This window comes from Solea senegalensis, linkage group LG13 (genome assembly GCF_019176455.1).
Source record: "Solea senegalensis isolate Sse05_10M linkage group LG13, IFAPA_SoseM_1, whole genome shotgun sequence".
Taxonomy (NCBI): Eukaryota; Metazoa; Chordata; class Actinopteri; order Pleuronectiformes; family Soleidae; genus Solea; species Solea senegalensis.
Window position 1 is genome coordinate 11,588,667 of NC_058033.1, and position 18,536 is coordinate 11,607,202.

Here is an 18,536-nt window from a genome sequence, read left to right on the forward strand (position 1 = left end):
AAAACAGCATAGGCTGTGTTCCAGTTAATATAGATTGACTACTAATAAGGCAAAATATGTGTACTCAATATATGATTGTAATATACCTATTATGCAGCAACAAGGTCAAAAAGTACTATATAACTATTGAGAACAACAAAAAAGAATCAACAGAGTTCAGAACATTGAAAAAGAACATTTAAAATTATGTTAAATTAAAGTTGGTTAAAGCACACTTGCAGATGTTTTTTAAAGAACCTCCACTGAAAAAGCCAGGGCCCCCATAGAGTATTGTCTTTCAAATCGGGATCCTGAGGGTTCATAGCACACTGTCATGTGGTATACATACATACATATGTATATATATATATATATATATATATATATATATATATATACATATATGTATGTATTTATGTATGTATACTTTATATATACTTTATATTGTTTATTATCCTATTAAACTATGCATAAGTGTGTTATGGAGCCAATACCTTCACTCAGTTGCGCCTTAATCCTTTTTTTCCCCACCCTATGCCATGCATGAAAGACACCCTTTGCTAAGGACATGGGATTTAATGTGGTCATTCAGCACAGCGTAGTCAGCAGTCATTTTGTTGGCTTCCAAAAGTAGTGTGTAACTACATGGCACAGTGTAAATGTCTTGTCTATGAGATGAAAATGAAAAAGCTAGAATAGACAGGTTGTTGACTTAAACTTGTCATTATGATGTTAAAGTTGATTGCACAATGTAATGGTGACAGGAAAATGACACCATCCACATTTATATTGATCCACATTTATATTGATTGATTATATTGATATTGATGTAAGACTTGATTTCAGCATATTCTTTTACCCTATGGGACACACAAATGATGACCAAATTAACATAAAGGAACTACTAAGGAGCTATTCTGTGGTAGTGTTATACAACACCATCTTGTCGGTAAAGCACTTTGTGTCCTGCTACTACTCAGTCTTTACAACAAACGGGAACTTATAGGGATGTGAAAGTTTTTTGTTGCCCCCTAAACATTGTCAGTTTTCCCACCCTTGCTGAAGTATACTTTTGTACTGTCTTTTTAAAACTCTGAATATTATGTACTTATTTTGTGAAGCCAAGGCTTTAGAGGTAGGACAAGTGACAACATTACATAGCATGGCAAGTTAGAGCTTGGCTTACAGTTGATACATATGCCATGCAAGTATAGTCCATTTAATTGTGCAGTGGCATGTGTGATCAAGTTTGATTATAGTGTGATTTTATTTCTTTTTTGGTAGCTCACAGATCGGGATTTACCCTGCAGGAGAGAGGACTAACCAAATTAATGGCATATCTAGCAAGTGAGTGTTCACACATGCTACACATTTCCCCATGTTTAATTTCATGTATTAATTTCCTATGTGCACATGTCAAAGTTCTGTGTAAACCACAACAGACTATGCTACTGACCTAACTGAAACCCTTTCCATTTTCCCACTTCTTTTGTTTCCTGTCATGAGCTGTAATATTTTGAAACCCACAGCCACAAAATGTTTTTCATTTTTTTAAATGTTATACACAAACTGAAAGAGTTGCATAATCAGTACTCAGTAACTATGTGTAATAATCTCTCAATGCTGGCACTGCACTTACCAGCATTCTTTCAGCAAATAGAGGTGCAGTTTGTACTGTTTTTGTTTTTGTCAGGTTTCCTGGGAAATGGAGTCTTTGGTCAGAGACCCCCTTCCCCATATTTCCCCACTTGTCAATCCCTTCCACCCCTCTGCTGCCTTCTTCCCGTAATCTACACTTTTTGTGCTACTTCCTGAAAACAACCTGCCTTGGCTCAAGGAAGGGTGTGTAAAAACAGAGTGATAGATGGAGCGATAATAGTGGAAAGAGAGAGAAAGAGATCTTGGCTTACCGAACTTTACTAGTTGTGTAAGAGCATTCCTACCCTACGGCTCTGTCCTCTCAACTCAACAACAACCTCTGTCTCTCTCGCTTTCTCTTCTCCTCCCTCTCTTTCTCTACAACACTTGCCCTCTCCCACCCTCCAAAGTGCCCTCTGTGTTGCACACTTTCATTCTCGTACCATCTCTCTCTGTATGAGTCTGTCCCTCCCCTCCTCTCCCCAACACTTCTTGTTTTTCTCACACTCTATGTATGTGTCTCTGCCATGTGGTTGACTGCCCCACTCTCTTGCCTCTGCAGTATGTGCGATATATGGAGAGAAAGACGCTGGGGTGCACCTCTACTGGGTCAACCTGGGCATCCTCTCCTCGGTGGGTCTTGGCACTGGTCTGCACACCTTCCTCCTTCAGCAGGTAAGACAACAGTTTTCTCTGTGTTTCTCCACAACACGTTGTCCCTCACTTCCACACTGCAGTTATTCATTTGCCTCTGCATGTTTATGACGGAGCTGAAATGCAAACACAGCGGATGATGGTGGTGGAGTGACGCAGGTCTCAAAAGGCTGTGTTGATGCTGTTGTTGGGTTGTTGCTAAGGCTTTAATTCGGGCGTTATTAAAAGCTTTCGCAGGCTCCTCGTGCACTTGCACATGCATATTCGCGTGCATTTCAGAGTGGGTTGGAGATGAATAGAGGCTGTGGTAGCCACACTATTTTGACAGGCAGTCCAGGAACAATCGCACTCACTGACCCCTCTGACTGAGTGCACATGAGGATAAAAACATTCTCCCTCCCCCTTTCTAGTTCTTTCTCTCTCCTTTCTCCCCTCTCCCCTGCTCCCCACTGAGTCGCTCACTCTCACTTTCTCTTACACTCCCTCCCCTTACTAGTTTGTTCCTTTTTATGTCTTTCCCTTTCTTAGTCCCCCCTTTTATGTGTGTTTCTGCATGTTTTCAAGTTTTCTCCTCCCTGTGTTTGCTCAGTCCAGAGTGTAGGGAGGTGTTGGGTCTCTGCTGCTGATCAGATCATGGTTTAAAAAACATCTGCTTGTGTTCACTGCTCTGAGTCCATCTGTCATCGGGTCCACTGACATACTCATGTGGCTTGCCCAGTGGAGCTGAACTGGAAACTTTGAAGTGCATGTCCTCCATTCTCCTGTTTTTAAAAGCCAGACTGTGGTGCTCCAAAATGTAATTTGAGAGATTTTTCTACTCTTCCCCAGTGGCTCATCTAATTTTTATGGAAGGTTTAATATGGGATGTCGCCATCTAGTTGAGAGTAGCTGCTAGAGCAGGTTGTGGTGTCATTGAGTTCATGACAGAACTTGGTGCTCCTTGCTGAAGCTGCCATTGAGCATTTTAGTCTTATAGAGTTTGACTGATTTTTTTTTTTTTAAGTAATACTAGTGAACATGTTTATTTAGTTCACTAATAAATGCTTTTATAAATACTAAATGTTGATTTAAAATTTTTTTATACATTTCACTTAATATAAATTAATTAATAATTTCACTAAATAATTAAATAAAAGGGTTAGGGTTTCCCACCAATTGGACTTGGAAACATAGTATGAAACAGAATGTAAGTCTTGAGATATATAAATATTGTATGAACAGACTGATTAACCAGATCATTTGTGCTTGGTGAAATAAATTATCTGGTGGGACACTTTGAAAGAAAATTTAAAAGAATTCATTGGATGTTAGAAATGTAGTGTAATATTCAATTGAGTTGCTTTTTGTTTGAACTTTTGTCATTTCTGTCTATTTTCATTCTTGTAGAGGCAGAGTGAGCCTCTGAACAGTAGTCAAGCTGCGGATGTTGTGGTCATGTGTCTGTGCTTTAACCATTAGACTACTGGGCTGCCTCTATATTGGCCCCATGTTATTGCGCTAACCATATTTGTTTTTATAAGAAACTCTGTCTAATCTCGTATCTGTTTCCTCTTTTCAACTGTGAGCCTATACCACAAGTAAGAAGCACAAAACTGACCTCGGAGAATTATAATGATATATCTTCTTTTCTGTAGAAACACTCTTTAAAGAAGGGAGTAAGATTCCTCAGTGATTTTGTAGATTTCTGGGTCCTGATGAGATATTTCTGTTTTCTGATGGTAAAAAAGTTTAAGAATTTTTGTGGTAAGTGGACTGTGGTGAGTGCCAGCAGACATGTTGTTCAGTTTTCAGGAACTAGGACTGGGTCAGTGATTATAAATGGGTCAAACAGAACACTTGCTTAGATGTCGCCACTAATTAAAGATTCTTAACACTTGCAGTTCGACCTTCCTTGCCTGGTTTTTGTCCTTTCCATAAGACTTAATAATATGCTAGAAATAAAAACTGAAGTGGGCCCGGGTGTTTACCAGGTCTTGACTTTGATTTATGCCCATGTCAACATTTGGAAAGAACACCACCACAAGTATTATGTAAGTGGTATACAAGTGCACCACTCGAGATATACAGCAGCTTAGTGGAGCTTAGTGGAGTGAATTTTTACTGCAGTTTGGTAAAACAACTCAATGCTTTTTCTCTTCAGGAAACTGCCTGACTTTGAGCAGCCTAACAGACCTTGAGCAATCAGTTGATTGGTTGATTAGATGGCCCACAAATTTTATGGCAAAAGTTTTGAAAATATATCCATATTTTCATACAGGCAATGAAGAAATTGAATGTTCTCTGGTTATCTTACTCTTATTAGTCTCAGATTCTTTGGAGTTTGCACAGTTGGTTGTGCAAAACAAGACTAAGATTTAACGATGTCACCTTTTGCTAACAGGAAGCAGTGGTGGATATGTTGAATATCAAAAGACTGATAACATAATTGTAGTATTGAGAGAATGTAACTCCCTGTATTTAAGTGCTGAATTGGAATTTTTCAAGAGACTAAGCAAATAGAATAAACCTAGGTTTCAGGTTTTTAAATATGGAGACTTGCTCTTTTCTATTTTGTATCATAACTTCTTGCATTGATCTTGCATTAGTAGTTTACTAGTATATAAAGATATTGTTAAGGAATTTGGGAACTTGTGATGGCAACCAATTGTAAAAAAAAATATATTAATTGATAAATACACTAGTTTTACATTTAAACCCAAAACACACAGCTGTTGTACATTACAACCAAATGTTCAATTTGCTGTCAGTATGTAAACTTGATGTTATGTTATGTATATATATATATATATATATATGTGTATATATGTATGTATATATATATATATATATGTATATGTGTGTGTGTGTGTGTGTGTATAATTACATTTTATTAGCTGAGGACAAAGATTGCAAATTAGTGTTTGGCTAGAAAGCCTTTATGAAGAACATTTGTTGAACCAAGTTTTATAAATAATATTGGATTCATATGTTATTAAGGACAAAAACTGAGGTCATTGCCATGAACAGTCAGTAGAGGGTACCAGTGATCTTAAGATCTTAATATTAGCCTGAAAATTATAGATAATATTAAAGTATTGTCTGAAAATGAAGCTCTAGAAAACTACAAAGGTAACAGGAAGTACTATTTTCACATTTTCACACCATGTGACTGTGGTATGTCATGTCATTATGCATTTGCATTTATTTTATTTTAAAAGACTTTTCTTCTCAGTTAAAGCTAATTGTTACATTTTGTGTTGTTTCGCTGAATAGAGCTCTGGATGTCATGATCCCTGTTTGTTAACACTGACATGGTGGCAGGAAAGCCTCTCCAAAAATGAATGGTGTCAAGCCGCCGGAGTGCACTGTGCACTTAAATCCATGGTGATCGAGCAATATATTGGACAGACTGAATATAACTGACCCTTTTAATACCCACACAATGCTATTCGAGTATGAAAACAGTCAGAGCGAGACTGGTTATTATTTCAGACTTGTAGTATTCTGACATCTTATCTTTCATTTTACTTTTTATAACGTTTTATCTTTCTGATAAATTTTCCCTCATTCTACTCTTGAAAATCTCAGAACCATGGTTCTCAACTGTGGTACGTGTACCACCAGTGGTCCGCGAGCTTCCTCTGGTGGTACTTGGAGGAACATCTGAAAAACTGTTCTACTGTATATATCAGGGTATGTGATGTGCTAGAGAATGAAACAAATAACAAAACAAACAAAAATATGATAATATTTTAAGTACATATGAGGACGATGAGAGCAAATTAAGAATAAATCTGCCTCCTGTGAAAAGTCCGTAGCTGACTTTGCTCAGCCTATTTATTTTGATAATGGTGTTACTTTGAGAGCTCAATAGTTTTTATAATTGAGTTAAATCATCAATGTTAGTTACCATTGGATTCTGTACCTGATATGAAGTGATCACTACACAAGTGATGTCTTCCTCGTCTTATATGCTTGCATTGAGCAGTGATCCACCACCATTGCCTTTCTAGGTTTTTGTGATCCTGTAAGATAACAGCTGCTTCCCATCTTCCCTTTTTATGATTACAGCTAGCAAAAAGTTGACTTGCCTAACCGACTGCCTTGTATACATGATGTTAAATATGGCTATGGAAAGTGTAACTTCCTGCCAAAATGGGAATTGTTTTTATTCCGATTGTTGCATGATGGGATTTATTGTTGTAAGCTACTGGAGTTCTACTGGGCATTGCCAAATTTACCTTTTTTAAAGTTATATAACAACATTTCACAGATAATGGGAGTATTATTATAAATGACCACAGCACACACCCATTGTGATTGGCCAACTTTTTAACCATTTCAATACTTATATTTGGGACCCTGGAGGCCCTACCAGTCGCCAAAGTGTGGAAAAAGAATACTCAGTCATTTTTCGTGCTCCCCCTTAGTGTAAGTATAGGCGATAAAACACGCAATGTTGAATTCCCTGCGCTTACGACGGCAGCATGTGCATTTCACCGCGAATGTTATCACCCCAACAGTATGTTTACTTCGAGAGCTCCACCTTAGCTCCACCTTAGCTCCACCTTATCCCTATAAAATGCGAGAGTGCAGGCAAGGGAGGAAGAGCGGTATTATGTCAATGCATGTAAAGGGACCATGCACAAAACTGAGTGTTCTGAAAGGGGCGGTTTTGGCAGGGTTATTGAACTGCTATGGTCCTTATGGTTTTTTGACCAAAGCATGTCACAGACATGTTCATTAGGACACCAGGGAACTATTTTAATTTGGGGAAATAGGGTATAATATGTCTCCTTTAAGTTAGATTATGAAGGTACTTGAGTCACCAGCAGAGGGGGTTGCAGAACTAGTAACATGTTTACCACCCTGGTTAATGAAAGCAGAGCAGAAGTGGCAGCTCTCCTGTTTCCTGACATGGGCAATTGCTGCCCTGTGTCTCCTCTGTGTTCGCATCCTGCTGAGACTGCGGGAGATTATTGTACATGGACAGAACTGTTTAATGGAGAAAGATAAAACCCTGCAACTCAGGCGTAGAGAAGAGGAAAAAAAAGTACACTTCTTGGCACACCATCAAGTGTATTTTATCCAGCTGCTCTGAGGGAGGAGGTAGTGGGTGGGTGCTTACAATAGAGACCATGAAAACAATAAAATCACAGGAACACTGGAGGGATCTAATTTCGGCAGAGGTTGTGGAGGCGAGGATTGGTACTCACAAGCACACGAATGCTCTGTGCGAGTCCTGCACCTGCACATGTTGTTCGCCATAATGACTGTGAAGATCACAACTGTGAGTGGGACAGTCTTTCATCCCCACTTAAGTTTTTAAGCTTTCCTTTTCTAGTGACAACTGACCTCCATAATCCTCTTTTAAATGAGACGAGGTTAGCAATGAGTGTGACTCTTGAAAGCTTGGGAATGTTGTAAATATTTTAGAGGAGAGCTCATCTGAGTCATCCACCATTAAATTACTTTCAGTAATGGCTTTTGCCATTAAGTCATTATGGGCAGCATGAAAATTGTTGTGCTCAAAGTTAAATCAACAGCAACAAAGAATTAAAGTCATTATAATTGAAGCCGCGCATGTTACTGTTTACATAATAGCAACTAGGGTAGACTTCTTTTTTCTCTCCCTCTCTCTTGGCCTTGAGCTGTTTTATGAGTGAGAGGTGTAACATGTTGTGTCCCTCTGAGAGCATAAATGTCAGCAGCCACTAGGGAAAAAACAATACTGATCCTCTGGGATAAGGTTTCTAGTGTGTTTATGACTCATGATTTACAGTCCCTTGTCTTTCAAAAAGTAAACCAGTGGCTCATCTAAATGAAGGAACATTCTGTAGTTTTCTACACTCAGTTTCTTTTAGGATTGCTAAATTACAGGTTGCAGTGGAGTTTTGTGTAGAATATACAGATTTTCCCCAGCAAACCCCCTAACATTAAGTTTTGGCTGTTGGCAATTACCAGGAGCACGGCTTTAATTAGTGCCAACTATCGCAGGCAGGGCTGAGCAGGTCTGAGAGTGTGGCTTCCACACACTCTCCATGCACAGTTGTTACCAACACATTCGCACACTGTGGCTATGGTCCTAAAAGTCGTGCTGCTCAGATGTCATTATACAGTTAAGGGCACTCTGCCCACAGATGCAGTTTGACAATAACGTGCCGGAAATTTGCTCACCTGACCCATGTGAGGCTTTTACAGTCACCTTCCTAGCGGAGCAACGCACACCTTCACATTTATGTACACAAAAACCTGCTTTGAGTTGTGAGTCACACACTCCTGCCGCTTTGTGATTTTAATCATTTAATTTAAATGTGATCATCACTTTTAAATCATTATTTTTGTTTCATGTTGTTTCTAAATTTAAACTTAATGACTCTTCACAAACTTTGAATTTTCTTTATCTCACTACACATAATCTTGTTGTCAAATGTGACTCATCACAGCATAATTGTTCTCCTGTTCATTATTGCATACATGTTACCCGGAACATGAGTGACGCATCAGGATCAGTTTCAGTAGTTCTTTGACAAGCTGAAAAGCTGCTCTTGACTCACCACTGGCTGGCAGTAATGGATCTCTCACTTAAACTTCAACACCTCTTGAATTCAATTTGAAGCCATTCATTTTTAACAACATCTAGATAGAGTGTCAGAAATGTATCGCTTGGTTTTATCCTGCCTCAGTATTACTTACATACCATTAAGTTCAAATTTTATGCTGGTAATTGTCACACTTTTGGTTTTACGTCTTTGGCAAAAAAGAAGAAAAAATACAAGTGGCACAAATGCTTTTATTTTTTTTGCATGATTTTATTGCATGATTTTTAAGTAATTAATTTCCTCCCTTATAAGGATGGAGACTAGCATCTCCCCCTATGTCTTGTGACTTACTCATCTTCTCCAATCCTCTTCAAAGACAAATACCATAGAGCTGTGTAAATGGAAGCTTTTGTGTCTTTGTGTGTATGATGTTTATCATGGCTTTTCAGTCTTAACTGTCACACCTCAGTTTTTCTGTGTGTTTGAGGGCACAGGAGTCATGCTAATACTGAATACAATTACCATTTGCTCAGAAACGCACACAGTGAGAAGCCACAGGAAGCTAATCCTGCGGCTGCCACCAAAGTGCCCCTTGTCTGCCAGAACCTGACCAGACCAGAGCCAGAGCGCTGCTGGCAAACTGAAGGTGTTTTTTTCTTTAACCATAGTTTTGTTATGAAATTCTCTATAAAGCTCATCATACCACTGTAAACCTTTTGGTGGATGTGTTCCTATGTCAGCTTTTTTTTTTTCAATTGTGGAGAGTAACATTTTATTTCCCTGTAGTAGCTTTGGATTTATACTTTTATTTTTTGTGATTTGAGCTGACACTAGTCTTTGTATTTAATGTGCCATTTTTTCGTGCATGAATAATAATTGTGAATAATTGGGAAAAAATACATCACAAAGTCCCAAAGTTCAGCAATGTCTTCAAATTGCTTACTTTCCCTATGTTTTGTAAAATGCTTTATTTAATTAACCTTTAATCAGTTATGATTATTTCCGATCTAAAGATTAAGGAAAGATGATTGTAATAAATTGGAAAATTTGTATTTTTCAACAATATTTTAAATTAATAGATTAAAAAATAATCAATATGTTCATGGTGTGAGTTAGGTCTTATGTTCCATTTGTTACTTACATTAAACAGTATTCATGATGTGTTAGATACTAAAAAAAAGTTGTTTTTTAATTATAGAGGATTGTGGATTATGGCATAACAGTAAAAAGCAAAATTGTTCTTTAGGCTTTCACTGAATTTTTGAGCCTTACTCAACAATTATATACTAAGTATACAACAATACTAAGTCATTTGATTCCAGAAACATGTAGACATTCATTTTCCCTTTTTAGCAATGTAAGGTTTAATATCAGCTTTCAGTAATTTTGATTGATATAAAGTGTATAATCCATCACAGGTGGTCAGAGTGAGTGTGTCATCATCGACAGGTTTCTAAACATATATGGTTGAACCACATGGATAAATCTCTGAGTGTCCCCTTTACCCTGCAAAATCTGTGCGTGAGTGTGTATGTGCACCCACACACATTCACTACCCACTTCTATCCACCCCTGCCCCTCTGTCTGTGCTCCATCACTGACCTCGGTCCAGCTTTCTCAAGCCTCCCCCCCAAGATCCTGACCTGGGCTTCTTCATAACAAACTAACCTCAAATGTTTGTCCTGTTTCGCCTCCAGCAGCTTCTCACTGCAAGAAGTGGTTAACAGGTTATGCTAGCCGGACCATGTCTGATGTGCTTAAATGGCCCTTGACAACCACAGCGACCTGTTAATGACTGGACTGTCCTGTGGCCGTGGTCACTGAGAACTGGTCAGTTTCTGGTCACCCTTTAATATTTGGTTTGGGGATTTGGAAACAAATACATTTGCTACCATAAAGTAAGAAGAAATGGCCATGCCACAACTGGTGGCTTGGAGGATTATGGGATCCTTCGTCTAGGGTCCCACATTAATAATATAAACATTGGAGAATTTTCCCTTCCTATTAGATTTTTGATCAACTGAATCATGGCCAAGATTAAGTTTTTAAAAAACATTCAGGGGAAAAGTAATCCAGTGTTACTTTTCCCACACTCAAAAAATGTGTCACTGCTTTTGATTATGTGAAATGTTGTAAAATTGTATCATGAGTGCATTCATTCCACTACATATGACTGAATACTAGAGAGAAGACATGTAATATAATCATTCAAATGAAAAAAATTATGCAGTGCACTTGATCATCAAACCTCATCAAACCTTAACACACAATAATGCTGTTACATAATGTCTACTGAGCTGATACAAATTACACTGTCACAGTGATACACAGGGAAACATTGTTAAACAATTCAAGACTGCTAAAACAATGATGCTGGATCCTGTGTAGCAGAGATGGTGTTTGACACTCTGTGTCAGTGATTCTTCCTGGCAGCAGCTATGACCTGCCAGCTTTCACATCCTCCTTCAATGGACACACTGATGTACTCTTTGTTCTCGCTGTGGCGCTGAGAGGAAGCTCCTTTTCCGCTCATGTGCTGCAGTGCATGTGGCAGATCCCGTGTCCAGGATAGATGGATACATTTACTACATGTCAAAAGATATTAGTTCACCTTCATTATGTTGATCCATGTGCATAATGCCAACAATATGGGGCATATATAATGCTCTAGAGTGGGAAGAGCGGTCAAACACAAACCAGTGGGACCATTTAGTTCAATACCTTTTCTGTTGGGAGATGGCCTTTGATAATCCATCCATCCATCCATTATCTACTGCTTTATCCTCCACTGGAGGGTCGCAGGGGGTTGCTGTGCCAGTCTCAGCTGACATAGGGCGATAGGTGGGGTGCATCCTGGACAGATCGCAGGGCCACATATAGAGACACATAACCATTCACTCTCATATTCACACCTACGGTCAATATAGAGTGACCACATTACCTAATCCTTTAATTTTTGGACTGTGGGAGGAAGCCGAAGAACCCGGAGGAAACCCCAGCACACACGGGGAGAGAGAACATGCAAACTCCATGCAGAGAGGCATTTTGGGAAATTTGGGAAATCACAGGATGTGGTCCTGTAATCAACATTTAATGAAACTGTTCAGAAGAGAATTCCAGTATTAATCTGTGGCTGTGTTTTCAACTGTCCATATTAACTACATTTCTTGATAGCCTTAATATTTTTATTTGCTGTACTGCTTCAAAAATAGATTGATTTTAAACTGTATGATGGTTAACATTATTTATGAAAAACACATTTCAGATTGAGTAATTTCTTCCCATGGCTTAACTCAGGGATCTGCTTTAAAACACAAGGATGCACAGTAGCTCCAGGTGGGATTTTAATTACGGGCATAGCAGCGTGTTTAATGAAGAACAGTAGGCTGTGATAGTTATTGGGGTGGGGGAGAAAAATGACCCACATTAACACTCCAGATGGGATTAAAATCACCAAATAAACTTGTAATGTTTAAATCACCACCTCCCCTAGAGAAATAAATCCAGTCTGAAGGGGGCTTTATATGACAGCCTGACTAAATTTCTAATTTTATAGATCATAGATCATTCTTTAAAACATCTTATGCTCAAACTCTTACTTTGGTTATTTGTCGGTAGATTTTTACTTTGACTATGTCCTCCCTCTGGCATGTGCTGTGCTCTGTCAACATACATGAAAACACATTTGTACTAACCTACACACTTAATTACCAAGTCCAAACTGTGTGTTACTCCTCATGTGCTCATGTGGGGATTCCACTCGTTTTGCGAGGCCGAGAGACGTTCTGTGCAGGTCGCCACAGGAATGCCAACAATGTTGCCTCTACTAAAGACCCCAGTGGGTCAGACGGAGTAAATTTGTCTCTGCACGGATGTGAATTTAAACATTTGGCAGAACTTTAAATAGATGCAGGTAGGACGTGGAATTGTTATCTCGACACACACACACACACACACACAGCCAAAACAACCCTGCCTGAATAAGATGTATGAGATGAACTGTTGCTGTCTATTCTAGATAAAAACAATATTACCTTTACCATCATTATTATCATTATTCATCTTTTATTGTGTCCTACTTGTACAGGAGGGTGTTTTTTTTGCCTGTTTATCCAAATGTGTCATCAAGCTGTGAACACAATGAGACATAAGGCAGTTACCTGGCTATTGTGGGCTGATTTGTAGATTAATGGTGAGTCACCTGTACAACATGAGAGGACTGGGCTTTTGTGTAAATGGAGAAGCAATGACACAGCATTAAGTAGAGAGAGAGAGAGAGCGCAGATACTCCAAGTCACGCAACACTTGCTGTTGGCAGGCTGTGTGTGTGTGTGTGTGTGTGTGTGTGTGTGTGTGTGTGTGTGTGTTTGTGTGTGTGTTTGTTTAGTAAACACACATTACCTGAGATGGAGCTGGAAAGTGTGAGCAACAAGAAGAGTCTTCCTTGGCCTGACAAACATATGCCTGTCTAGGTAAATGAAATGTGTGTGTGTGGATTTCAGGGCAGTGTGAGCTCACTGGAGTTGGTGGGCAGTATTGGCCATGGAGAATCCAGTCTGACTGGGTCAGTGTTGGGAGTTTCTTGACTTCGCTCTCTGGGTCACTGAAAATCCCCACCCCCCCACCTCCCAATTTACTTAGCATGTTATAATGTTTACTCACTCAGAAATTAAGTGTGTATGTGTTTTTTTTTTCCTGTTGATTTAGTAAATGTAAAAGCTATTGAGCATCCTTACTAATGCCATGTGTGTAGAAACAAGTCTGTGTCATCCATAGGGAGTTAACTGAGAAAGCTTTGCTGTTTCCTGTTGCCTCACACACCACTGTCCTGCCCTCCCACGTCTCGTCTTGTCCCGTCCTGCCTTGTCCAATAAAGCACCGGAAGTTCCAGCCCCACCCAAGGCCAGTGAGATTGCTGTGGTGCTACATTGCGTAATGCCCAACTGCCCCCGTGCGTCACAGGGAGCACCCTTCCTACACACATACGCATGCATGTAAACACATGGAATACACACCGAGTATACAGAGCTGTCATTTCATATCCAGCTTGATGATTGCTCAGTAGGTCACATGCATTCAACTAGAGGAAATGCACAGTCACATGTCCTTTTTTATTGGACTGCAACTACTACTTGGTCGATATTGTGCTCTGAAAATTATTGTTCGCCTTGACTGTTATAATGGCCATGGTACTTTGTTCCCCTCAGACAACATATTCGATATATAAAGTGACCCTGCAGGAATAGCAGCAACAGCAGTTTTCACAGGGATTGCTTAAATCTTCTTCAAACCAGGTGTGTTTTTAAATGAACTTGAGCCATTTGACCATAAACCCCATTGTGAGGCGGCAGTGGAAAGTGGAAAGACATCAAATGAGTAATGTTGGTGCTTTATTTCAAAATGCCAGGACTGTGGTGAAATTTCCCCTTTCGATATATTTCGTTTAGGTTTTCCTGAGTGATTGCATTTGATTTGAATGTGTGTGGCCTCTAGAGTCTCTCAGTGCAGCGGCATTGTGGATATTGGGATGACTTGTTCGGATTAAAGAGTAAAAAGCTGGCAGATGTCGTAATTTTCAACATGCAGCAGAAATCCAACCTGCACTTCTCTTCATTCGTTTGATTCCTTTGTTTTCTATCTGGAAGCCAATTCAAACAGTCAGAAATGTATACCAGACCAGGCCTTATCAAACACACTAACTCCTTAAGTATGCTAATGTCTTATTTTTACTGTGGGAAGAGTCAAACATACATTGTCTAAAGAGAGTCTGAAATTAGGGCGTGCTTCTGCTCTGACAGCAGTGGAAAGAATCATGTTTTAAAACCTCCATGTTAATGAAACACAGCATATTATGCATGTATTACTTTTTTATTTTGCATGGGTAAACAAATGTGAGTATGCCAGTTTCTGTGGCCTAACTTTGGCTGCCATGGGGCCTTGATTATCCTGCGGATTTATTTTATTCCTTTTGTACAATTAAATAACTTGTTTTTTGGCCTTTCTATTTGATTTATGTAGCAAAAGAAAACTTCAGAAGAACCTGGCCCACGGCTATCTTTATTCAGTATTTGACTCATTGCTCTCACTCTTTCTCTATGGTAATAAAGAGGGGTTCTTCCTCTGACTCAAACCCAGCAGGTGGATTCACTCCTTATTCTCTTTTTTCTCTTTATCTTCCTTTCTGTTTCTGTCAACCTCTTTTTCTCAGGAACCATACATTGCATCTGTGATGCAGTTCGGGAGTTCCCCAAACCACCCCATCCACACCAAGTCATCTGTTCATCTGTCCCCATGATCATGTACCTTGCTAGGCTCTGATGCTTAGCAGGTGGGTGTGGAGTTAGACACCGCCCTGAGAAGCGCTTTTCTTTGGACCATCATTTCCAATGTCCTTCTGGAAGCTTGGATTTGGGTGAGTATCTGTCATACACTGGTTGTGCATACTGTAGACCGGAAGAGTAAGAGAGCAGGCAGTTGAAGGATCTGCACAAAGCAAAGCTTTTAAAAAGATTCCTCATGGCTCAGTATTGGTCACAGTTTGCCACGACCTTGCACATTCACCACAGCTTTGACCAGTATTCAGAGAGAGTGCTTTGAAATATTGTTGCTGTCAGGTGAAACCCTCATATCTCCCAGATGCAAGTTTCTCAGAAACGAAGAAATACAGTCTTGTCCTCAGATTAACCACCATGCATTTTTTTAATGTTTCCAGTGGGTTTTTGTCACTACACAGAGTCTGGTAGAAACATGGAAATTACCAGAATTGAGGGCTTTTAGAGACATAGTTTTCCAAGTTCAAGGAATTTGTATGCCAAGGACTCCAAATTGGATGCACAAATCAAGCTACAATTTTTTTTTCTTAGCAAGCATGCAGTTTATGGTGCAGTAACAGATCTATGTGTATTCTCTGCCTGTTAACATTTACATAGAAAGATCTTTGAAGTCTTTGAGTTATCAGTGTGTGACTGTTGATGGCACACCAGTGTTGTCGAATTAAGAGGTGTGACATGTTAGCCAACACCAACTATGTCCTAACCCACCAAGCTGGCTCCCCCATATACAAAGACAATTATCTTTGGCTTCCAATGGTGCTGATGTAAACATGTAATTTCTGTATTTCCTACCTTTTATATTAGGGGTGTTTGGATCAGTTTTTTTTGTTGTTGCTTATCCAAACCAAAATGTTTACATTTTAATAATTTATTTTTTATTTGAATCAAACAAAAAACAAAATATTCACAGTTAAGGAAATGAATAAAATCTGAGAACTTGTTTTTTCCTTATTTAAAAGTTAATCAAATACTTGATGATAAATGATGTTATTGATGAAGAATCAGTTAATCAATGAATCATTGCAGCTCTCAACAGAATTGCAGTGGCGCGCTTTTTGTCAGCTTAAGGTCGTCATGTGCAATGTGCGAACTAGCTTGAAACAATAACTATTTAACATAACCAACCTTTTAGATCTCTGAAATTCATTGGGTTAACAATATTTTGGTTAGTTTTCTTTATCAGAGATTTCCTTAAAACGTAGAGAGCAACCTGCAAACTGAATTCTTTCAGACACCAGGTAAACCTGACCAGTGAAACCAGACAAGTCAAGCCACTAGTACTTGTAACTGTGTAGAGAATTGTCTCATAGGATTTGCATCGTCTGAATAGCTCTTCTGATCAGCCTTTTCTGTAGACAGCTGATCAAACTAATTAGAACATGCAGTTTATCATATGATAAGTGATTGATAGCTGCAAATGGACTGGACAGAATAGTGAGTTAGAACAAAAGGGACAGCAATCTAGTTTTGAACAGTCTGTGTACAACAAGCTATTGTCACAGTTGTCCACAGAGTGATTGCTTATTGATATTTGCAATACCCCCACCTGTGAAAGCTAATCTTAACTGGTGGAGATACTGCAAATTTGCATGAACACTGAAAATATACTCATCAACAACTCGTTGCCTGGAAACCCCCAGCTCCTTACCACGATTTTCCCCAATGCAGTGTCAGTGGTTTTACACATCTAACCACTCTTGTGTCTCCAGAGAAAGATTAAATGTTTTGCACTTGACATTTTTATCAGTGCTAGAAGAGATATCTTATCACACGTGCGCACACACACAAAAAATGCGGTAGGTTTTAGTAACTGTTCTTCTTTGAGTCTTGCATTGACATTTATTTGGGGCCTCATTTATAAAACGTGTATGTAGGAAACCATACACACGCACGTCCCGCACCTATTGCCCTTAACATATCATCAATTCACAATTCAACGCAGCTTTTGCGAGATTCAGGTAATAGTCATAATTACCTATGAATTTAATATTCTAAGATTGATTGGGAGTGACGGGAAAGTCATGGCAAATGTAGAGAGAAGAACAGGAATTTCACACAATCAGAAATTGAGGGGGAAAAATATATACAGTGTCATCATCGCTAATGCCAAAAAACTGATGGTGGCAGATGCTGTAAATGCAGAAGACCAGTGGTGCTGGTCCACAAAGGTGCTCATTTGATTTCCGCTCCTCTGTGCACTGTGGGTCGGGGGAAAAGAGTCAGTAGCCACCACTTATGTGGGTATCCACCATCACCTGCAAGCTTAGTGAATGGTTAGACATTGTAAGTGAGATTATTATAAGTTCGTGTACACACTTTAATTTTTATAAAGACCAAACTTCCAGTCCAGTTTAAGACATGAATGAGTCATTGATAAACCAATGTAACCCTAAAATTTTTATGAAAGCACCAGCAGTTGCTTGTGCTAGTTAAACACACAGGCATGCGTGGACACAGGCATGCGTGGACACACGCACACACAGGAAAAGGAGAAATGCAACAGATATGTGGCACAGTGATCTAGATATCACACTTCATAATGGGCAGTATTGTTTAATGTCCCTCATTGTTGTCAATTTCCTTTTCCTTACACCGTGAGAAGGCAGAACTCCTGAACACTGAGAAAAGAGAAGTTGGTCTCTAACACACTGAGTTGTATCATTCTCTCTTATCTGTTTCCCTGTTCTGCGTAATGTGGAAGGTGCTGAGGTGACGGGGGGAAATATCTCTGCTACTTCTTCATTACTAGGAGCTTTACAGGAACCTGGCAGGTTTTCCATAACCATCTCTATATCCTGTAATTACCCTTCCGTTTCCTTACTGTTTGTAATACATTAACCACACACACACACACTACTGGTCAAAGGTTTATATCAATCCCGTTTTCCCAGGTCTAGTGAAATGTAAGCATTTCAAGTCAGTGTATAACCCTAAATGATATATAGTATATCACTAAATAAACTTCCCAAAGACAACAATATTTGTCACCAAACTGAAAAATTGTGAGTGTTTCATAGACATTATTTTCAACGACTGAGACATTCTTTAACTCCAGCAGTTAAGCAATTCTTAGATTGCAGCAGTTAAAGCTAATGCAATTTAATTCAGTTTCCCAACTGTTGATAAATAACACATCTGTGTTAATATCTGCGTGGGAACAAACTTTGTTACTAAACCTTCGGATGCATCAGCGAAGTACTGCACTACAGAGAGAAATACTGTATATTGTTACCACAATGGGGAGAAAATGTAAGTGACAAAGTAAGTCAAACTGGTTGGACTTGACAAAAGTTGAAAGCAAAACAGCTTACACTTGTAACAAAAAATTATGCAGGTTTTACAAGCCAACAACAGGACTGTTGATACAATGATGTAGGAATGCTGCCTTTAATTGGTGATCACTTAAGTACAG

The 18,536-nt window shown here is 39.1% G+C and overlaps 1 protein-coding gene across 3 annotated transcripts in view; it reads left to right on the plus strand.

Annotated features, from left to right (window-relative positions):
* The window catches only part of LOC122779927 (vacuole membrane protein 1-like), a 59,402-nt gene that overhangs the window by 6,474 nt on the left and 34,392 nt on the right, over positions 1-18,536 (plus strand). The window contains exons 3-5 of one of the 3 annotated variants that reach the window (XM_044042604.1): positions 1,264-1,326; positions 2,180-2,292; positions 15,001-15,204. In XM_044042604.1, coding sequence (XP_043898539.1) covers positions 15,179-15,204 — 26 coding nt within the window. In that variant the 5' untranslated portion in view covers positions 1,264-1,326; positions 2,180-2,292; positions 15,001-15,178. Of the gene's footprint in view, positions 1-1,263; positions 1,327-2,056; positions 2,293-15,000; positions 15,205-17,749; positions 17,922-18,536 lie in introns of those variants that run through there. The other 2 variants (XM_044042605.1, XM_044042606.1) reach the window with 2 other exon arrangements.